General features: G+C 43.6%; 1 protein-coding gene across 2 annotated transcripts in view; it reads right to left on the bottom strand.

Annotated features, from left to right (window-relative positions):
- Nucleotides 1-17,178, bottom strand: part of casq1b (calsequestrin 1b) — a 35,601-nt gene extending 18,423 nt beyond the window's left edge. The window contains exon 1 of one of the 2 annotated variants that reach the window (XM_029760511.1): nt 16,648-17,178. In XM_029760511.1, coding sequence (XP_029616371.1) covers nt 16,648-16,884 — 237 coding nt within the window. In that variant the 5' untranslated portion in view covers nt 16,885-17,178. The remainder of the gene's footprint in view (nt 1-16,647) is intronic. The other variant, XM_029760512.1, reaches the window with a different exon arrangement.
- Nucleotides 17,179-23,924: the final 6,746 nt, after the last annotated feature.

Genomic DNA, 23,924 nt, shown 5'->3' on the forward strand with positions numbered 1-23,924 from the left:
TCCCCTTGGTTCTTTCCATAGGCGTTATTGATTCTGTTCCTGTTTCATGTATGTACACTGTTCGTGTTTCGTTCCATGTTTTATTTATTATTACATTTTCACTCCCTGTACTTGCGTACACGTTACACATGCTCGCGTATAAAAACACAGGGAGGAACTATAGTTCTAGAAGTTCTAAAATGATTATACTAAATAACAAGATATTAATAAAGTTGTTGTTGTCCGGTCACATGTTGTCACATGGGATGAAGCAAAAACAACTACACATACATACACACACATAAATAAATACAGTGCATTCGGAAAGTATTTAGACTTTTTCCACATTTTGTTACGTTACAGCTTTATTCTAAAATAGATTAAATTGTCCCCCCCCCCACCATCAATCTACACACAATACCCCATATTGACAAAGCAAAAACAGGTTTATAGAAATGTTTGCAAATATCACATTTACATAAGTTTCCAGACCCTTTACTCAGTACTTGGTTGATGAACCTTTGGAAGCGACCTTCAGCCTCGAGTCGTCTTGGGAATGATGCTACAAGCTTGGCACACCTGTATTTGGGGAGTTTCTCCCACTCTTCTCTGCAGATCCTCTCAACCTCTGTCAGGTTGGATGGGGAGCGTCGCTGCACAGCTATTTTCAAGTCTCTCCAGAGATGCTAAATTGGGTTCAAGTCTGGGCTCTGGCTAGGCCACTCAAGGACATTCAGAGACTTGTCCCGAAGCCACTCCTGAGTTGTCTTGGCTGTGTGCTTAGGGTCATTGTCCTGATGGAAGGTGAACCTTCACCCAAGTCTGAGGTCCTCTGTACTTTGCTCTGTTCATCTTTCCCTCAATCCTGACTAGTCTCCCAGTCCCTGCCACTGAAACACATCCCGAGAGCATGATGCTGCCACCACTATGCTTCACCATAGGGGTGGTGCCAGGATTCCTCCTGACGTAAAGCTTGGCATTCAGGCCAAAGAGTTCAATTTTGGTGTCATAAGACCAGAGAATCTTGTTTCTCAAGGTCTGAGAGTTCTTTAGGTGCCTTTTGGCAAACTCCAAGCGGGCTGTCATGTGACACTTACTGAGGAGTGGCTTCCGTCTGGCCACTCTACCATAAAGGCCTGATTGGTAGAGCGCCGCAGAGATGGTTGACCTTCTGGAAGGTTCTCCCATCTCCACAGAAGAACGCTGGAGCTCTGTCAAAGTGACCATTGGGTTCTTGGTCACCTCCCTGACCAAGGCCCTTCTCCCCGACTGCACGGTTTGGCCAGGCGGCCAGCTCTAGGAAGAGTCTTGGTGGTTCCAAATTTCTTTCATTTAAGAATGATGGAGGACACTGTGTTCTTAGGGACTTTCAATGCTACATACATTTTTTGGTACTCTTCCCCAGATCTGTGCCTCGACACAATCCTGTCTCGGCGCTCTACCGACAATTCCTTCAACCTCATGGCTTGGTGTTTGCTCTGACATGCACTGTCAAATGTGGGACCTTATATATACAGGTGTGTGCCTTTCCAAATCATATCCAATCAATTGAATTGACCATAAATCAATTTCGAGTCTCATAGTAAAGGGTCTGAATACTTATGTAAATAAGGTATTTCTGTTTTACATTTTTAATACAGTACCAGTCAAACGTTTGGACACACCTACTCATTCAAGGGTTTTTCTTTATGTTTACTATTTTCTACATTGTAGAATAATAGTTAAGACATCAAAACTTTCAAATAACACATATGGAATCATGTAGTAACCAAAAACGTGTTAAACATATCAAATATATTTTATATTTTATATTCTTCAAAGTAGCCACCCTTTGCCTTGATGACAGCTTTGCACACTCTTGGCATTCTCTCAACCAGCTTCATGAGGTAGTCACCTGGAATGCATTTCAATTAACAGGTGCGCCTTGTTAAAAGTACATTTGTGGAATTTCTTTCCTTCTTAATGCGTTTGTGCCAATCAGTTGCGTTGTGACAAGGTAGGTGTGGTATACAGAAGATAGTCCTATTTGGTAAAAGACCAAGTCCATATTATGGCAAGAACAGCTCAAAAATAAGCAAAGAGAAATGACAGCCAATCATTACTTTAAGACATGAAGGTCAGTCAATGCGGAAAATTTTAAGAACTTCGAAAGTTTCTTCAAGTGCTGTCGCAAAAAACTTTGAGTGTTCTGATGAAACTGGCTTTCATGAGGACCGCCACAGGAAAGGAAGGCCCAGAGTTACCTTTGCTGCAGAGGACAAGTTCATTAGATTTACCAGCCTCAGAAATTGCAGAGCTTCACAGAATTTAAGTAACAGACACATCTCAACATTTACTGTTCAGAGGAGACTGCGTGAATCAGGCCTTCATGGTCGAATTGCTGCAAAGAAACCACTACTAAAGGAGATAAATAAGAAGAGATTTGCTTGGGCTAAGAGACACAAGCAATGGAAATTAGACTGGTGGAAATCTGTCCTTTGGTCTGAGTCCAAATGAGTCCAAATTTGAGATTTTTGCTTCTAACCACCGTGTCTTTGTGAGAAGGAGAGTAGGTGAACGGATGATCTCCGCATGTGTGGTTCCCACTGTGAAGCATGGAGGAGGAGGTGTGATGGTGTGGGGGTGTTTTACTGGTGACACTGTCAGTGATCTATTTGGAATTCAAGGCACACTTAACCAGCATGGCTACCACAGCATCTTGCAGCGATACGCCATCCCATCTGGTTTGCGCTTAGTGGGACTATCATTTGTTTTTCAACAGGACAATGACCCAACACACCTCCAGGCTGTGCAAGGGCTATTTGACCAAGAAGGTGATGGAGTGCTGCATCAGATGACCTGGCCTCCGCAATCACCCGACCTCAACCTAATTGAGATGATTTGGGATGAGTTGGACTGCAGAGTGAAGGAAAAGCAGCAAACAAGTACTCAGCATATGTGGGAACTCCGTCAAGACTGTTGGAAAAGCATTCCAGGTAAAGCTGGTTGAGAGAATGACAAGACTGTGCAAAGCTGTCATCAAGGCAAAGGGCGGCTACTTTGAAGAATCAAAAATATATTTTGATTTGTTTAACACTTTTTTGGTTACTACATGATTCCATATATGTTTTTTCATAGTTTTGAAGTATTCACTATTATTCTACAATGTAGAAAATAGTAAAAATATAGAAGAACCCTTGAATGAGTAGGTGTGTCCAAACTTTTGACTGGTACTGTAAATTTGCTAAAATCTCTAAAATCCTGTTTTCGCTTTGTCATTATGAGGTATTGTGTGCAGATTGATGAGAATTATATATTTTTGTATCAATTTTAGAATAAGGTTGTAACGTAACAAAATGTGGAAAATGTTGAGGGGTCTAAATACTTTTCAAATGCACTGTAATTATCTGTGTGTGTGTGTGTGTGTGTGTGTGTGTGTGTCCCCGAGGTATCATAGCCCCACCATTGCCACTGTGGCTGTGATGAATGAATGTGTCCTCCTTACTTGGGGTGTGTCTCAATAACTTTAACTATCTTCCTCTCCTTGTGCCCTTTCCTTGAAGACCAGGGCCTGGCAAGACACGACAGTTGGAAGCAGATATCTGTAGGACCAGTTTTTCATGGCCATGTCACCTGACCACTATAAATCTTAGCGCCCTAGCCGACAGTTCTCCCTATAATTAGGGAGTGTTTCCCAGAGTTTTTTTCCATAGTTATTTCCAGAATTGTTCGTGGTCAGGTCACATGATCAGTAAAACTCCTATTCCTAGTTATAAGCCATAGAGGAGACAAGGGAACGAAACCATTTTACATTGAGGAACACCGTCTTTGTTCTCTTCACTACTAAGATAATTAGATGTCCTAGAATCCATCTTACATTTTGTCTCAGAGTGGGAGAAGTCTGTGTCAGTCAGTTCATGACTGATGAGAGTAGGTTGCGGTCATGGTCAGAGTCAGAACCAATGAGGCTATGGTCTCCTGGCTGACTGGCTGGCTGGCTGTGGTCTCCAGGCTGGCTGGTTGGCACAGACTTGCCTTGCTTTGGTAGATCCTTTCAACAGATTGACTAAACTCATGGTCTGGACTTGGTTCATGCTGTCCTGTAGATCTGTTAATTCCAAAGTGCAATCAGAGGAAAGGCATTTATCAAATTTATCAAAAATTATTGGCCTTACATACACATATTTAGCAAATGTTATTGCGGGTGTAGAAAAATGCTTGTGTTCCTAGCTCCAACAGTGCAGTACTATTTAACAGTGCAGTAGTGTCTAAAAACGATTCCGAACAATACACACAAATCTAAAAGTAAAAGAATGGAATAAAGAAATATATACTGCTCAAAAAAATAAAGGGAACACTTAAACAACACAATGTAACTCCAAGTCAATCACACTTCTGTGAAATCAAACTGTCCACTTAGGAAGCAACACTGATTGACAATACATTTCACATGCTGTTGTGCAAATGGAATAGACAAGAGGTGGAAATTATAGGCAATAAGCAAGACACCCCCAATAAAGGAGTGGTTCTGCAGGTGGTGACCACAGACCACTTCTCAGTTCCTATGCTTCCTGGCTGATGTTTTGGTCACTTTTGAATGCTGGCGGTGCTTTCACTCTAGTGGTAGCCTGAGACGGAGTCTACAACCCACACAAGTGGCTCAGGTAGTGCAGCTCATCCAGGATGGCACATCAATGCGAGCTGTGGCAAGAAGCTTTGCTGTGTCTGTCAGCGTAGTGTCCAGAGCATGGAGGCGCTACCAGGAGGCAGGCCAGTACATCAGGAGACGTGGAGGAGGCCGTAGGAGGGCAACAACACAGCAGCAGGACCGCTACCTCCGCCTTTGTGCAAGGAGGAGCAGGAGGAGCACTGCCAGAGCCCTGCAAAATGACATCCAGCAGGCCACAAATGTGCATGTGCCTGCTCAAACGGTCAGAAACAGACTCCATGAGGGTGGTATGAGCGCCCGACGTACACAGGTGGGGGTTGTGCTTACAGCCCAACACCGTGCAGGACATTTGGCATTTGCCAGAGAACACCAAGATTGGCAAATTCGCCACTGGCACCCTGTGCTCTTCACAGATGAAAGCAGGTTCACACTGAGCACGTGACAGACGTGACAGAGTCTGGAGATGCCGTGGAGAACATTCTGCTGCCTGCAACATCCTCCAGCATGACCGGTTTGGCGGTGGGTCAGTCATGGTGTGGGGTGGCATTTCCTTGGGGGGCCGCACAGCCCTCCATGTGCTCGCCAGAGGTAGCCTGACTGCCATTAGGTACCGAGATGAGATCCTCAGACCCCTTGTGAGACCATATGCTGGTGCGGTTGGCCCTGGGTTCCTCCTAATGCAAGACAATGCTAGACCTCATGTGGCTGGAGTGTGTCAGCAGTTCCTGCAAGAGGAAGGCATTGATGCTATGGACTGGCCCGCCCGTTCCCCAGACCTGAATCCAATTGAGCACATCTGGGACATCATGTCTCGCTCCATCCACCAACGCCACGTCGCACCACAGACTGTCCAGGAGTTGGCGGCTGCTTTAGTCCAGGTCTGGGAGGAGATCCCTCAGGAGACCATCCGCCAGCTCATTAGGAGCATGCCCAGGCGTTGTAGGGAGGTCATACAGGCACGTGGAGGCCACACACACTACTGAGCCTCATTTTGACTTGTTTTAAGGACATTACATCAAAGTTGGATCAGCCTGTAGTGTGGTTTTCCACTTTAATTTTGAGTGTGACTCCAAATCCAGACCTCCATGGGTTGATAAATTGGATTTCCATTGATTATTTTTGTGTGATTTTGTTGTCAGCACATTCAGATATGTAAAGAAAAAAGTATTTAATAAGATTATTTCTTTCATTCAGATCTAGGATGCGTTGTTTAAGTGTTCCCTTTATTTTTTTGAGCAGTGTATAATTATTAGATCGAGCAATGTCAGAGTGGCATTGACTAAAATACAGTAGAATATAATACAGTATACAAATATGAGATGAGTAAAGCCATGTGTAAACATTATTTAAACATTATTAAAGTAACTAGTGTTCATTTTTAAAGTGGCCAGTGATTCCAAGTCTATGTATATAGGGCAGCAGCCTCTAAGGTGCAGGGTTGCGTAACAGGGTGGATGCCAGCTAGTGATGGCTATTTAACAGTCAGATGGCCTTTAAGATAGAAACTGTTTTTCAGTCTCTTGGTCCCAGCTTTGATGCACCTGTACTAACCTTGCCTTCTGGATGATAGCGGGGTGAACAGGCCTTGGCTCTGGTGGTTGATGTCCTTGAGGATCTTTTTGGCCTTCCTGTGACATCGGGTAGTTTTCCCCCAGGTGATGCTTCGGGCAGACCGCACCACCCTCTGGAGAGCCCTGCGGCTGCGGGTGGTGCAGTTGCCGTATCAGGCGGTGATACAGCCTGACAGGATCCTCTCAATTGTGCATCTGTAAAAGTTTGTGAGGGTTTTAGGGGCCAAGCCAAATGTCTTCAGCCTCCTAAGATTGAAGAGGCGCTGTTGCGCCTTAATCACCACACTGTCTGTGTGGATGGACCATTTCAGATCGTGATGTGTACGTTGGGGAATTTGAAGATTTCCACCTTCTCCACTGTGGTCCCGTCTATGTCGATAGGGGCGCGCTCCCTCTGCTGTTTCCTGAAGTCCACGATCAGCTCCTTTATTTTGTTGATGTTGAGTGAGAGGTTATTTTCCTGGCACCACTCTCCAGGGCCCTCACCTCCTCCCTGTAGGCTTGTCATTGTTGGTAATCAGGCCTACTACTGTTGTGTCATCTGCAAACTTGATGATTGAGTTGGAGGCATGCATGGCCACGCAGTCATGGGTGAAAAGGGAGTACAGGAGGGGGCTGAGCATGCACCCTTGTGTTGAGGATCAGGGAAGTGGAGGTGTTGTTTCATACCTTCACCATCTGGGGGCGGCCCGTCAGGAAGTCCAGGACCCAGTTGCACAGGGTGGGGTTCAGACCCATGGCACAAACTAAATGATGAGCTTGGAGGGTACTATGGTGTTGAATGCTGAGCTATAGTCAATGAACAGCATTCTTAGATAGGTATTCCTCTTGTCCAGATGGGATAGGGTAGTGTGCAGTGAAATGGTGATTGCATCGTCTGTGGTTCTATTTGGGCGGTAAGCAAACTGAAGTGGGTCTAGAGTGTCAGGTAAGGTAGAGGTGATAGGATCCTTAACGAGCCTCTCAAAGCATGATGACAGAAGTGAGTGCTACGGGGCGATAGTAATTTAGTTCAGTTACCTTTGCTTTCTTGGGTACAGGATCAATGGTGGACATATTGAAGCAAGTGGGGACAGCAGACTGGGATAGGGAGAGATTGAATATATCCGTAAACACTCCAGCCAGCTGGTCTGCGCATGCTCTGAGGACGAGGTTAGGGATGTCGTCTGGGCCGGCAGCCTTGCGAGGGTTAACATGCTTAAATGTCCTACTCACATCGGCCACGGAGAAGGAGAGCCCACAGTCCTTGGTAGCGGGTCGCGGGTCGTGTCGGTGGCACTGTGTTATCCTCAAAGCAGGCGAAGAAGGTGTTTAGCTTGTCTGGAAGCAAGACGTCGGTGTCCGTGACGTGGCTGGTTTTCCCTTTGTAGTCCGTGATTGTCTTGTGTCTGAGCCATTGAATTGTGACTCCACTTTGTCTCTGTACTGACGTTTTGCCTGTTTGATTGCCTTAGAGGGAATAACTTATCCCAGTCCACGTGATCAAAAAAATCTTGAAGCATGGATTACGATTCGTCAGACCAGCATTGAATAGACCTTAGCACGGGTACTTCCTGCTTTACTTTCTGCCTATAGGAAGGGAGGAGTAAAATGTAGTCGTGATCAGATTTGTCGAAGAGGGAGGGCGGGGGAGGGCCCTGTAGGCATTTAGAAAAGTTGAGTTGCAGTGGTCCAATGTTTTACCAGCACAAGTACTACAGTCAATGTGTTGGTAGAACTTCGGTAGTGTTTTCCTCAAAATCCCCATCCACAATAAATGGATATGTGGATATGTGGTTTCCAGTTTGCATAAAGTCCAGTGTAGTTCTTTGAGGGCTGTCGTGGTACCGGCTTGAGGGGGAATATACACAGCTGTGACTATAACCATAGATAATTCTCTTGGGCGGTAATATGGTCTGCATTTGATTGTGAGGTATTCTAGGTAGGGTGCACAAAAGGACTTGAGTTTCTGTATGTTATCACAATCACTTCATGAGTGGTTAATCATGAAACATACACCTCCGCCTTTCTTCTTCCTGGAGAGTTCTTTATTCCTGACTGTGCGATGTACTGAGAACTCAGATGGTTGAATGGACGGGGACAGTATATCCCGAGAGAGCCATGTTTCCGTGAAACAGAGTATGTTACAATCCCTAATGTCTCTCTGGAAGGAGATCCTCGCCCTGAACTCATCTACTTCATCATCCAGAGACTGAATATTAGAGAGTAATATACTCGGAAGCGGTGGATGGTGTGCACGCCTCCTGAATTGGACTAGAAGTCCACTCCGAATACCTCTTCTCCGCCGGTGGTGTTTTGGAGCAGCCTCTGGAATAAGTTAAATTGCCCTGGGGGGTACGAACAAAGGATCCAATTCGGGAAAGTCGTATTCCTGGTTTTAATGCTGGTGAGTTACCGCTGCTCTGATATCCCCAAAGAAATGCCGGCTGTATGTAATAACACAAAAAAATGTCTGGCCTAATAATGTAAGAAATAACACACAAAAAAACGAAATACTGCAAAGTTGCTTAGGCGCTAGAAGCAGAGCTGCCATATCTGTCGGCGCCATCTTACTCAAAAGAATGGAGCATACAGTCAGGAAGTAGAGGGCTATAAGGAAGAGCAGGACCATGGAACTGTGTTAAAATTAAATGATCCCAATTAAGAGTAATGGATTGAATAGAATAAATAAATCGCAAACTATGAAGCCCAAGACGCACAGTTTATTGACCTTCACAATTTCCAAACTTAACCATAGGATACTTTATCCTTTGTAACATTGTAATCATCCCCAAATGTTGTACTCAACCACTTCTAAAACCTTTTTAATTTGTTAGTAGCTTTGCGCTTGCATTACATCACTACTCTCATGAGAACTGGCAGTAATACAAGTATTGTTGTTGGTGTTGCTGCCTAATGAGCAGTGATGATGTTATTTCGCATCAACAGCATGGTGCCAGAAGAGTGACACGGTTGCCATGACGATGGTCTGAACGTTCAGCTCAATACTACAGAGAATGTCTATTCCACATGGTACTGTAAAAGATGCAGCTATTCATGCAAGAAATATGTAGAGGAACTAGCTAATGTAGTATGATCCACAGGTAGCTTCAGGAGTGGCCAATCAATCTCAGCCATTGAGGGACACAGTGTGTAACGGTTTTTGAGCTGAAATAAATGGAAAAGGCTTTGAAAATAAAAAAGCTTGCAGTATGCTCACTCAGTGCCCCAGTGACATTTCAAAGAGAAACGTTTGTTTTTGAGAGAAATCTTCTAAAAAAGAACAGGAATCTTGTATTAATATGAAAAGCTTATACTAAAATATGTCATGACTCAAAATCAATATCTATCCTGCCTCTATATTGTTTTTATGTCCTGTACATGCAAAAAGAAAGATGATGAGTTCAACGGGAAAGTGAGACTGTCAGGTAGCAATTATTCTCGCACAGCGTCCAGCCTAGACGACACGATGCTTTATGATTTTTGTACCACTGTTTTTCTCTGGCCTCCATTGATTTAGTCACCCTAATTCTGGCCATCCTACAAGGGTAAAAACCAACCTTTGAACAGATTGTGATAGAGACATGAGGGTTGAACCATTGGTTTTCTTGGAGGATTATCTACACAATTAACATAGTATTTTACCTGTTGGTCAAAATATGATTTAATTAAGCCCGCTGCCCCATATCCCATTTCATGTCAGGCTAGCTCCATACCTATCCCAAAGAAGAGTACAAACTACACCCCACTTTGACCTACGAAAATGTATAATTTGGACTTCGCTACTGATGGATGCATCTATTTTTCACTATTCCCCTGTTCAAAGCCAGTGAGCCATAAAAGCTTAACTGCCTGCTGCCCCCCTTCAAAGACATAGAGAGGATTCAGCATACTTTTAATGCAATCCTGTGGGATGTTGATGTGTTTACGCAGTAGATGCTGCAACAATGAAATGCCCAGCCAGCCAGGCAGGAATAGATATATTTTCATAAAATGTTACACACATTCAAGTACAGCAATGCTACACACACTCTAGATGTGACTCATACCCTGAAATCTACACAGAATCCACCGTGTACTAATGCTAGCTTAGCTAGCATGTAAATAACAAATATATGTTTTATTGTCACATACACCAGATAGGTGCAGTGAAATGTGCTGTTATACAGGGTCAACCATAGAAGTATGGTGCCCCAGGAGGAAATTAGGATTAAGTGCCTTGCTCAGGGGCACATCGACAGATTTTTCACCTTGTCGGCTCAATTACATTGTGCATGTTCATTTTTACAGTAACTATTATTTAACATGGAATTCACCTGGGATTTGAACTCACAACCTCTTGGTTCATGGCATTCCCATCTTCCTGCTACGCCACCATGTCTGTGTCAGTGACTGGATTCACCTGTATTGCTACACTTTGCACTTTTAATGAAATCTCAGCTTGGTTAAAAGTACACTCAAGAAAAACGATTTTATGTATCATAGTGATAAAGGAGTAACATGAAAAGAGAGTAATATTTCACACCAATATTAGACCACTATACAGAAAACCATAACATTTCTGAAATAAGTCAATTAAATCATTGATGAGAGAATAGTCAGATGAACTGATAACTGACACATACATGGTGGCATAGCAGGAAGATATGAATGACGTGAACCAAGAGGTTATGAGTTTAAATTCCAGGTGAGAACATGTAAGCAACTCCAGTGTACGTATATTTGGGATTGTGTTTTAGGTTATTATCCTCCTGCTGAAGGGGGAATTTGTCTACCATTGTCTGTTGGAAAGCAGACTGAACCAGGTTGTCCTCTAGGATTTTGCCTGTACTTAGCTCTATTCCATTTATTTTTATAGACAAAAAAAACTCCCTAGTCCTTGCCAATGACAAGCATACCCATAACATGATGCTGCCACCACCACCACGCTTGAAAATATGAAGAGTGGTACTCAGTAATGTATTGTGTTGGATTTGCCCCAAACATAACGCTTTGTATTCAGGACATAAAGTTAATTTCTTTGACACATTCTTTACAATTTTAATATAGTGCCTTATTGCAAACAGGATGCATGTTTTGGAATATTTGTATTCTATACAGGCTTCCTTCTTTTCACTCTGTCATTTAGGTTAGTATTGTGGAGTAACTACAATGTTGTTGAACGATCCTCCGTTTTCTCCTATCACAGCCATGAAATTCTGTAACTGTTTTCAAGTCACCATTGGCCTCATGGTGAAATCCCTGAGTGGTTCTCTTCCTCTCCGGCAACAGAGTTAGGAAGGATGCCTATAGCTTTGTAGTGACTGGGTGTATTGATACACCATCTAAAGTGTAATTAATAACTTCACCATGCTCAAAGGGATATTCAATGGCTGCTTTTTTTTACCCATCTACCAATAAATTCACTGCTTGATTGAGGGACCTTACAGATAATTGTGTGTGTGGGGTACAGTGATGAGGAAGGGAACCACTCAGGGATTTCACCATGAGGCCAATGGTGTCATTCAAAAATCATGTTAAGCACTATTATTGCACACAGAGTGAGTTCATGCAACTTATTATGTGACTTGTTAAGCAAATATTTACTCCTGAATTTATTTAGGCTTGCCATAACAGAGCGGTTGAATACTTATTGACTCAAAACATTTCAGCTTTAAATTTTTTATTAATTTGTAAAACTTTCTAAAAACATAATTCCACTTTGACATTACGGGGCATTGTGTGTAGCCCAGTGACACAAAATCTAAATGTAATACATTTGAATTCAGGCGGTAACACAACACAATGTGGAAAAGGTCAAGTGGTGTGAATACTTTCTGAAGGTACTATATGTCAAATATGCATGTTGAAAGCACTGTTTGGGTGTCCCTATCCTTGCCAACAAACATCTGTGAATGGATCAGTGGTTCACCAATCAGGGCCTTGACAGGCTCTGCAAAAGTAACAAGGGGTGGTCTGTAAAGAAACAGGTTTTTTTCTTTTTACGTTTCTAAGGGACCATCAGGCGACATCTTAAAAACGTACTTAGGGACGTACCTGAAACAAGCTGGGAACAAGACAAAAACCTCCAGGGGACCACAACAGAATGTCCTATGTTTTAAACGACATTGGACACAGTAATCTTCTTGCAACATTCCCATGAAACTTGTCTAGAATATTAATATCTTATTTTCTAAGAACATGGTAACCATGGTCTGTGTGTGTTTGGTGTGACGTTGATGGAACATTCTCCTTACCTTCAGAAAACTGTACACTGCAATATTCTTGCAACTTCCCAATGAAACGTGTCTAGAACATTAATATTAAATATTCTGAGAACATGGTAACCATGTTCTGGGTTCTGGTTAACTTTGAGAAAATGGTCTCTTGGAAACAGTCCTTGCACATCACTGGAACATTCCTATGAAAACGTAAGGTAATAACCTAAAGTGAGTCTTAAGGGAACATTCCTTAAAGTTGTGAGAACGTTTGTTGTTAGTTGGGGTCTGTTGATTGAGCCTAGTACAGTACAGCAATGGCAGCTAGCATGAGTCACTGTTATTAGGCCTAGTGCAGCGATGCTAGCTTAGCTAGCATGAGTCACTGACTGACTCAAATTAATATAAATCTCCATAGTGACCAAACAGCTGCGATCTGGACCAAATTACAGTAGGCTACATGACATGAGACTTTCCTTGAGAACAAAGAACTCTCTCTTTCTCTCTCCCCCTCTCTCCTCCTCTGTCTGTCTCTCTCTCTCTCTCATCTCCTCCTTGCAAAAACACAAATCATTCAATCAGGATTGTTATTATTACACCTCATAAACACAAACTTCACCCGCATGAACACTGATACTCTCCTACACCCAAATGATCCTCAAGTAGCCTCATGCACTCCTTAACGTCACATAAACCAACACAGCTCCAATATCAGGGCATGACCACATACAGTAAGAGAGAGTGAAGAAACACAAGCATGAATACTCTCTCACACCCAAGTCACCTCATACATTTTTTTTTACCTTTATTTAGCTAAGCAAGTCAGTTAAGAACAAATTATTATTTTCAATGGTGGCCTAGGAACAGTGGGTTAACTGCCTTGTTCAGGGGCAGAACAACATATTTGTACATTGTCAGCTCAAGGATTCAACCTTGCGACCTTTCGGTTAGAAGTCCAACGCTCTAACCACTAGGCTACCTGCCGCCCCAAGCCTCAAACACACCCCAAAATCGATACAGCTCCAAAATCAACGCCCAACCGGATATAGATATAGCATCTTCATCTCCATTATCTTGTTTTTGACCGAGAGAGAGATAATCTGACTCCAGTAATCTGACTCTTAGAGGGGTGACATTTCAGGTGTGACTGGCCGGGGATACACTGGCTAGCGTTCTGACCTTTGACCTCTCAGAGAAGAAGATGCCGAGGAGGATTACTTTCTCGCCATGCTAGGTGGAGTAGGGAAGTCGCAGGCAAGAAGATGGTAACCGGAGGTTGTTTTTGTGATCTTGCTCAGGCTATCTGTCTTAAAGTGACGCAGCAGAGTTTTTGTATAATTTCAGCCAGTAGTTTTGAAAGTAGCACTCACAAGCTTTAAAAAGAAAAATCAATAACACATTTTTTAATTCTGAAATTCGTGTGATATGTTACAAATTCCAATTTGTATAATACGTTATGAATTTCTAAGTGTTTAAGATTCCGTTCAATCTCCTTAACTGTCAGTGTTTCTGGTGCATCTGCATTTTAACTTTCTATCCCTCTCCCTCAACACTTGTAACAATTACTGTATGTCACTCAAAACCTCTAGATTACCATTTCATTAAACTGTTCACATAAGCACTGCTTTTGAATGCAGACACCACCACAACCTCAACAACGCTCAGTCTAAAGAAACAAGATGAATCTAGAAATTGTGGCACTGCTGTAATTTGTATACGGCTGAATCATTGTCGTCCACACTATTTATGGGTTGAGACATCCATGAGGAGACAGCAGCTCAGAAGCCTCACCAGTACGGATAGAGTACATTGGATTACACACCTTGTGCTACTCATCTGTCCAATAGCATTACTGAACATTACAGGGTTGAAGTGAAATCATATGATATTTTTCATCTGTGAAATGCATCAGAGCAAGTCACACAACATAAACCGTCATGCTAGACCAATCCTCTGATAAGTATCTTCAGATATTGGGGTCTTTCCTGCAGTAAAACCATTCACATATGAGGTGGCTAATTTCTGTATTACCAAATGAGGAGAACCAAACTTCACACACCAGTCAGAGTTATACTTAAACTACATCTTTAATTATAAGAGATTTGCAATAGCACTGACTTTCAATGATGCACCATTTCTAATGAACCATTGAAAGTGATAAAACAATGGCTACTGAGATCTTTTACAGCCAAGATACACCCCTCTCAACCTACATGACGAACAACAGATACATAGAATGGTCACAAGGTTAAGACTTTTATGAAAGGTATCTATAATACATAGCAGACAGCAACTGCTGTGTCAACAGTTTTCATTGTAAAGACCATTGTCTGGTCCTCCTACTCCAAACTGGAACCGTCTCACCCTGGTACGGTATAGCACAAAAAGATTACCTCGTGTTATCTGGAATGCTCTTTAGGTTTTATCACTCAAAGACATTGTAAATCTCCTCTGTCAGTGTTATCTCCCAGAGGCCCATCCTCAGTAGAACACACACACAAAATAGTTAACAGAATACTCTATTCTGTCGAATAAAACAACCATTATAATGCAATACAAGCATTATAACATAATCTTGCAATTTTCCACGACACATATTTTTATATACTGGGGGATATTGAGTTTTGTACTCTTAAAAATCCAATTACATCTGATTTTGTCAGGGTGCATCATTTAATAATTAATAAATCCTGTTCGGTGGAAATGCTATTTTCAGTATGTATTTTAGACCCCTAAAAGCTTGTTTCTGATTGGCTAACTAACGCTCCACATTGACCAGTAGTCAGCAGTAAGACAGTGAGGGGTCAAGTTATCTGACATGGTACAGGTAACTTCTATTTTTAAGCTCATAACCATATATGTGAGCTGTATACTTTTGTCTCAAAGTAGATTTGTTTAAGACTACCAAGAAACACTCTGTGTGACCCTGATTTAACCCACCGCGGTAAAAGGTTAACATGTTCACCTGCGGCCTAGCGTTGTGTATTATGGTGCAGGGAGAGCATTGAAAGCACTGATAGAAGTTAGAGCTGTGATATACGTCTCTCTGTCTCTCCCAGGAAGGCTCTTCGCCTTCTTGGTAACTACGCCATCCCTGTCCAGAGCTATTTACAGTTGTGACAGCTAGCGCTACTCTAGACCTGTAAGAAGACACTGTATGTATCAAGCATCTAGAAGTATGAGTGCTGATATTGGATACATTTTCCCTTTTTGATCACAATGAATAAGATCACATGGATAGGGGGGACCTGATCCTAGATCAGTACTCTTACTTCGATACTCTTGATACAAACAGCCCCAGGTCCCTCCTGTCCATGTTTATCTTATAGACTATGATCAAAAAACTGATACTAGATCAGCACTCCTTCTTTGAGACGCTTGATACATACAGAGCCAGACTTACCCTGATCTGCTGTGGGCGTGCAGTGCAGTGCGCAGAAGAACTGCAGGGGTAGATATCGGTTGTTGTTATGATGTCATAGTCTAATTTTGATCCTTTCTGAATTCAGCAGTTTGATAGTTCATCCACTACACCCACATACTGCACCTGTATGCACGCACACATACCCATATACCCACAAGCCGCTTGGACACCCTCAAGCAGAACTAAATAGCCCAGAGAACCCCGAAGCAAAAACCTATGGATTTAGGACTCAGCTACGCAGACCAGACCAGACCAGCTTCAACTCTTGTTTTCCAACAACCAATAACATGACGTGTCCAAGGCCCAACCATTTGGAGTGCTCCACATCCTGGTTCAGTCTAACTAACCTGGCTCCTAATATTCTTAGGAAAGACAAACTATATTTTCTATTAAGGTGCTTTTTTAGCATCTCTCAGCGTGTAGTGTTTGCCCCTGCCACCTTGTCTTTTTCTCTCTCTCTCCCTCATCCCCTCTTCCCTCCATTTCCCCCTGGGTTGATGATGCTGCTGGCTTCCTGGAATGTACCTGCAGCGCAAATTATGCTCTGTCTCTCTCCCTCATTGTTCCCCCTCCCTCCATTCTCTCATCCCTCAGTTTCCCTCTATCCACTCTCCCCCTCTTTCTCATCATCCTTTTGCCCCACATCAGGGGTCATGTTATCTAGCCTCAGGCACCTTCTCCTCCATCTCCCTCATAAGTCCTCCCTCAACCCTTCATCCCCTTTTCCCCTTATCCCTCAGTTTCATCATGCTGTCCCAACACCCACGTCCAGGGTCAGCTCCTCCATCTCACTCATCCTTTCTCCCTCTTCCCCTCCATTCCTCCATCCATTCCCTCCAAAGAACCCACCTCCAGGGCGAGCTCCTCCATCTCGAATGCTTTCTGGGCGTTTTTGTTGTTCTCCACATGTGCATGGTAGTAGATCACCATGACATCATACTTCTTCATCACAGACTTGTAGTTCTTAGCATTGAGATCATGGACGCGGTCTTTCCCATCATACTCAGGGATCTCCAGACCCTTCTCTCCCCAGGACATGTTCCCCAAAGAGAGCAGGGCCCCCAGAAACACCCAACCCCACTTCATTGTTCCAGGTTATTGTTGGTTCCCCCCACTCAGGTCTCCCACGACTTGGACGTCAATTGCTGAATTGTTTAATGTTGCGGAAAAATATATTTTGCGTTGTTCCTAAAATAAAAAATAAAAACGCCACTTAGGAACAAGGTCCACTTCGTTTCGACGCCGGCCAGAGAAGAGCAGGTCGGAATGTTGAACCCCCCCTTTTACACGCAGGCTCAAACACTACTGTCCAAGGGGGTGAGTGAGGGGTGGGGTTCCAACGACGCGGTCGAGTTGGAGGGAGAGAGAAGCAGACTGCAACCCGGGGAGAGTGGACAACCAAAAAGTAGGGAGAGAAAGTGGGAGGGGGATGGGGGGGCTTGATGACGATGGGTTTGGGGGGGGTTAGAAAATAGCAAATGGATGGAAACGTGGGAGGGGCTATCTTTGGATCGCATGGCCACCTGTTGGATGAGAGAGAGAGAGAGAGAGAGAGAGAGAGAGAGAGAGAGAGAGAGAGAGAGAGAGAGAGAGATTCCATTCCCATATTAAGTTTTGTAGAGGACCCTGACCACGGCTAAAAATACTGACACAAATGGTGGGAGCAAAATGGCCGCCATGGAATCCTGAGGGTCGATGAGCTTGGTTTGATGGAGGTGTACTGTAGCTTGCAAGTTCAAAGAAAGAGAGAGACAGAAAGAGAGAGAGAGAGAGAGAGAGAGAGAGAGAGAGAGAGAGAATGGGGCATATTGAGAATGTCATAGATTCTATGGCACAAAGTATAGGGAATGCTGCACATTGGTGATTATGTTGAACTAGGTAGTGTTGTCTACCAGTGCCTAGCTGGGTGGCAGACAGAGAGAAACAGACAGAGAGAGGCATATTCAGGGTGGCACAGAGTATAAAGAGCATGAGACACATAGATGTCGAACTAGGTCGGCCCTACTGTAGTCTGCCAGTGCAGTGCATAGCTGAGTGCCTAGACAGACAAACAGACAGGATGGCACAGATTCTTTGGCACAGCATAAAGGCCTTGAAATACTGTACATTTAGAGTTATGGTGATGACTCCTGGCTTCCCCTGTTCCCAGTCCACCTGGTTGTGCTGCTGATCCAGTTTCTTCAATTCTGCCTATTGAACCCTGACTTGTTCACCGGACGTGCTACCTTTTCCCCGGACCTGCTGTTTCGTCTCTCTCTCTCTCTCAACCTTTGAATGCTTGGCTATGAAAGGCCAACTGACATTTACTCCTGGGGTGCTGACTCTATAACTCTATAAACACTTTGATTATTGTTTGACCCTGCTGGTCATCTATGAACATTGGAACATCTTGAGGAACCCTAAAAAGGGTTCTACCTGGAACCAAAGAAGGTTATCCTATGGGGACAGATAGAGAACCCTTTTGGAACCCTTTTTTCTAAGAGTGTAGGTTCCCCATGATGGACTAGAAGAACGGCAATCTTCAATGCTTTACCGGACATTTTGTGACTGTTATTACGTTTCCTATAGAAAATGAAGAAACACAAGTAAAACTAAAACTAGAAAGGCAAAAGCCTCCATCTATATGGATAGTCTTACAATGAATTAAAACAATCCAGAGAAGTGCCTGGAAATACACAAATTACCCTTTAAATAGGTGAAATTATCAACCTATTCAGCAAATAATTGTAAATGACCATGTCATTCAAGAGCCAACAAGATATAGCTGATGTTTTTATACTGCAGCTCCTCAATGAAATAAATATCAACAAAGGAGCTGGCCTAGATGGACTGGAACCCACGTGTATAAAGTGGTCTGCTAATGTTACAGTATAATGTATCCTCTAGCACAGTGGTTCCCAAACATTTTATAGTCCCGTACCCCTTCAAACATTCAACCTCCAGCTGCGTACCCCCTCTAGCACCAGGGTCAGCGTGCTCTCAAATGTTGTTTTTTGCCATCATTGTAAGCCTGCCACACACACACACACAGACTATACGAGACATTTATTAAACATAAGAATGAGTGTGAGTTTTTGTCACAACCCGGCTCATGGGAAGTGACAAAGAGCTCTTATAGGACCAGGGCACAAATAATAATATTATAATAATGTCACGGGATACTAGGAGTGGTGGTTGGAGTCAGGCGCAGAGAGCAGAGGGTAAGTACAACGTCTTTATTTTCTCCGGCACAAACCGGTCACGCCAAAACAGAAGGGCGCGTAAAATAAATGACCAACCCAAAACACAGGGCAAAACAGTCCGGAGAGAGAAATAAGGCGTCAGCCAGCACGTCCAAAAATAACACGACAGCAAAATAATCCCGCACAAACCTGGGCAGGCTAAACAGGCTTAAATAAACACAAATCAAGAAACACAACAGGGAACAGGTGCAACCAATAAGACCATACAAACCAAAAAGGAAAAAGGGATCAGCGGTGGCTAGTAGGCCGGCGACGACGACCGCCGAGCGCCGCCCGAACAGGCAGGGGAGCCACCTTCGTTGGGATTCGTGACAAATAATCTATCATTTTGCTCTTTATTTAACCATCTTCCATATAAAACCTTATTTGTTCATCGAAAATTGTGACTAACTCACCACAGGTTAATGAGAAGGGTGTGCTTGAAAGGATGCACATAACTCTGCCATGTTGGGTTGTATTGGAAAGAGTCTCAGTCTTAAATCATTTTCCACACACAGTCTGTGCCTGTATTTAGTTGTCATGCTAGTAAGGGCCGAGAATCCACTCTCACATAGGTACATGGTTGCAAAGGGCATCAGTGTCTTATCGTGATTTGCCAAGGCATGATACTCTGAGCGCAGCCCAATCCAGAAATCTGGCAGTGGCTTCTGAATAAATTCAATTTTCACAGAACCACTTGTTGCCATTTCAATGAGGCTCTCTTGTTCAGATATCGATAAGTGGACTGGAGGCAGGGCATGAAAGGGATAATGAATCCAGTTGTTTGTGTCAACCGTTTCGGGAAAGTACCTGCGTAATTGCGCACCCAACTCACTCAGGTGCTTCGCTGTATCACATTTGACATTGTCCGTAAGCTTGAGTTCATTTGCACACAAAAAAATCATACAATGATGGAAAGACTTATGTGTTGTCCTTGTTAATGCAGACAGAGAAGAGCTACAACTTCGTAATCATAGCCTCAATTTTGTCCCTCACATTGAATATAGTTGCGGAGAGTCCCTGTAATCCTAGATTCAGATCATTCAAGCGAGAAAAAACACCACCCAGAAAGGCCAGTCGTGTGAGAAACTCGTCATCATGCAAGCGTGTCAATACTTTGCCCCTCGATAACCAGCACACTTCTGTATGTTGTAAAAGCGTTACATGGTCACTACCCACCCATATCATTGCATACTGCAGAAAATACACGAGAGTTCAGGGGCCTTGCTTAAACAGAGTTAACCATTTTCACTGTAGTGTCCAAAACGTCTTTCAAGCTGTCAGGCATTCCCGTGGAAGCAAGAGCCTCTCGGTGGATGCTGCAGTGTACCCAAGTGATGTCGGGAGCAATTGCTTGCACGCGCATTATCACTCCACTATGTCTCCCTGCCATGGCTTTGCGCCATCAGTACAGATACCAACATGAGCAGCAGCTACGTTTAGCTACATACGGACCATTAGTGGAATTCCCGCAAGAGAGTAACAATTAATGTGATTGGATGTTAATTATTTGACTAGGCTACCTGTATTTGACATTGTGCTGTTATTTCGCTGAACGCTAGATGGTTTCATTTTATTTTTGGCAGTGAAACGAGGATACTCAGGCGAGAAAAAAACATCACCCAAAAGTATAGCCCCGTTGGAAAATATAAATAGACTGTTTGAAAATGTGAAGAAGAAAAAAATGAAATAAAATTACCCAAAAAATAAACATTTAAATGTGAATCACATTTTGATATGGCTTACCCCCGACAGCATTGCGTGTACCCAGTTTGGGAATACCTGCTCTAGCAGATATTTTCCACATGTCTTTAACGACTGGTGAAATACCTTTTGTTTTGGAAATGTGCCCGAGTGACTCCTCTCTTCATAAAGGTGGAAACTCCTTAGACCCAAATAACTATAGACCTATATCAGTAATTTGTTCAATAGCAAAAATCCTTCAGAAATGAATACATTCCCCAATGTATTAGTACATACATTTCATTTAATTTCACCATTTCAATCTGACTTTAAACCAAACCATTCTACCACTACAGCATTAGTGAAACTTACTCATGATATACACTGTGTACAAAACATTAATATTGAGTTGCACCCCCTTTTGCTCTCAGAACAGCCTCAATTCGTCAAGGCATCCTTGTTGAGTGTGAAAACCCCAGCAGCCTTGCAGTTCTTGACACAATTACACCGGTACGCCTGGCACCTACTACCAAACTCCGATCAAAGGCACTTCAATCTTTTGTCATGCCCATTCACCATCTGAATGGCACACACACACATTCCATCTCTCAATTGTCTCAAGGCTTAAAAATCCTTCTTTAACCTTTCTTCTCCCCCCTCATCTACACTGATTGAAGTGGATTTAACAGGTGACATCAATAAGGGATCTCAGTCTATGTCATGGAAAGAGTGGGTGTTCCTAATGTTTGTACACTCAGTAATATGTTAGCTAGTATTGTGTGTGTGTACACGTAGCCTAGGTACAGTATATGCACGAGTGAGTGTATATATATTTAGGGGATCTTGGAGACAGCGAGATAGAGAGAGGAAGCTAGAGCGAGAAAGAGCACTAGAGCCAGAGCGAGCTAGGGAGAAGGAGAGAGAGCTAGAGAGAAGGAGAGAGTGCTAGAGACAGAGTTAGAGCAAGAGAGAGAGAGAGAGATAGACAGGATAGAGAGCTAGAGAGAGAGAGATATCTAGAGAGGAGCGAGAGCTAAAGAGAGAGAGCGCTAGAGCCAGAGAGAGAGAGAGAGAGAGAGAGAGAGAGAGAGAGAGCTAGAGAGGAGAGAGAGCTAAAGAGAGAGACAGCATGTCAGATTTTAGTTTACCAAGTAGAAAAGGAGAGGAGAGTTATTAATAACAGTTTGCAACCTGATCCTCTCCTCCTCCATGTCATATGCTGGCTCATACAGTTTGTGCCTATTTAGATGCCAGGCAGACAGGGGCAGAGGGGTTGGTAGGTACAGTATATGGGGAAGTTAAATGAAGATTGGAATAACTTCTATTTTATTGGTGGTGTGTGAGAGCGAGAGAGGGTGTGTGTGTGTGTGTGTGTGTGTGTGTGTGTGTATATATTTGATGGTCGACAACCAATCCTGCATGTGCATGCGTGCATGAATGTTTGTGGTGTGTGTGTGTGTGTGTGTGTGTGTGTGTGTGTGTGTGTGTACTAGGACAATCACCCCTAGGAAATGATGACCGTAGTGTACCTCAGTGGAAAACAGCACCCTCCTCTGGCCATAGCAGTAATGGCACCACACATGTTGAAACATCTCAATCACTATGATTATCAGTCAGTTGCTTTGCATATACAGGCACTTAATAGCATAATATTATGGCATTCAGTGCATCTTGAAGGTGCAATATGCAGAAATCGCTCCACCATTCCCTGGGTGCTAAAATTGCAATAATTCACTGAATTTCAGTTTATGTGACAAAACAAGAAATGTATAGTGTAGAGAATCATTGTACCATCGAAACTGCTGTGAAATACACTACATGACCAAAATAATGTGGACACCTGCTCGTCAAACCTCTCTTTCTAAAATCACGGGCATTAATATGGAATCGGTCCCCCCTTTGCTGCTATAACAGTGTCCACTCTTCTGGGAAGGTTTTCTACTAGATGTTGGAACATTTCTGCGGGGAGATGCTTCCATTCAGCCACAAGAACATTAGTGAGGTCGGGCACTGATGTTGGGCGATTAGGCCTGGCTCGCAGTCGGCGTTCCAATTCATCCCAAAGGTGTTCGATGGGGTTGAGGTCAGGGCTCTGTGCAGGCCAGTCAAGTTCTTCCACACCAATCTCGACAAACCATTTCTGTATGGACCTTGCTTTGTGAACGGGGGCATTGTCATGCTGAAACAGGAAAGGGCCTTCCCAAAACTGTTGCCATAAAGTTGGAAAATCAGAATCGTCCCTAGAATGTCATTGTATGCTGTAGAGTTAAGATTTCCCTTCACTGTAACTAAGGGGCCTAGCCCAAACCATGAAAACAACCCTCAGACCATTATTCCTCCCCCACCAAACTTTACAGTTGGCACTATGCATTGGGGCAGGTTGCGTTCTCCTGGCATCCGCCAAACTCAGATTCATCCGTCAGACTGCCAGATGGTGAAGCGTGATTCATCACTCCAGAGAATGTTGAGTGTTGCAACTGAGGAAAGATGTTTTTTACACGCTATGCACTTCAGCACTTGGCCTTCCGTTCTGTGAGCTTGTGTGGCCTACTAATTCGAGGCTGAGCCGTTATTGCTCCTCAACGTTTCCACTTCAAAAGAACAGCACTTACAGATGACCGGTGCAGAAATTTGACGAACTGACTTGTTGGAAAGGTGACATCCTATAACAGTGCCACGTTGAAAGTCACTGAGCTCTTCAGTAAGGCCATTCTACTGCCAATTTTTGTCTATGGCGATTGCATGACTGTGTTAATTTGGTCAAGTCGCCCAAAATGTCCAACAGTATGCAACTGCAGCCCGCAATTCGGGACGTTCCCTAGAGCATCCCATTAGTGGAGCAACACCGCTTGCTAGTTAGCTAGCACACAGTGTCGCCCCTGCCTGTTGTGTACCCGAGAAAACTGTGCCTGACAGGTAAGGCCAGGGACACTGTCTACCGGTGTTGCCTCCACCTACCTCTAGCTACTCTGGTATACAGCAGGCGGTAGGCAGGGGCGACACTGTGTGCTACCGACACAGTGTGCTAGCTTGCTAGTTAGCTAATTAGCACAAGGTGTCGCACCAGCCTGCTGTGCCCTGGAGTACTCCGTAGGGCTAGCTGTCTAAGATAGCACAGTTTCCTTCGCTCCCACCTAGTCTGGTTCTCCTAGTCTGTCACATGGTAGGCTGCTGTGGTCACTGTACATTGTGTTTGCTGTCAAACAAATGAAGACAGAGGAG

The sequence above is a fragment of the Salmo trutta genome, chromosome 8 (genome assembly GCF_901001165.1).
Source record: "Salmo trutta chromosome 8, fSalTru1.1, whole genome shotgun sequence".
NCBI lineage: Eukaryota > Metazoa > Chordata > Actinopteri > Salmoniformes > Salmonidae > Salmo > Salmo trutta.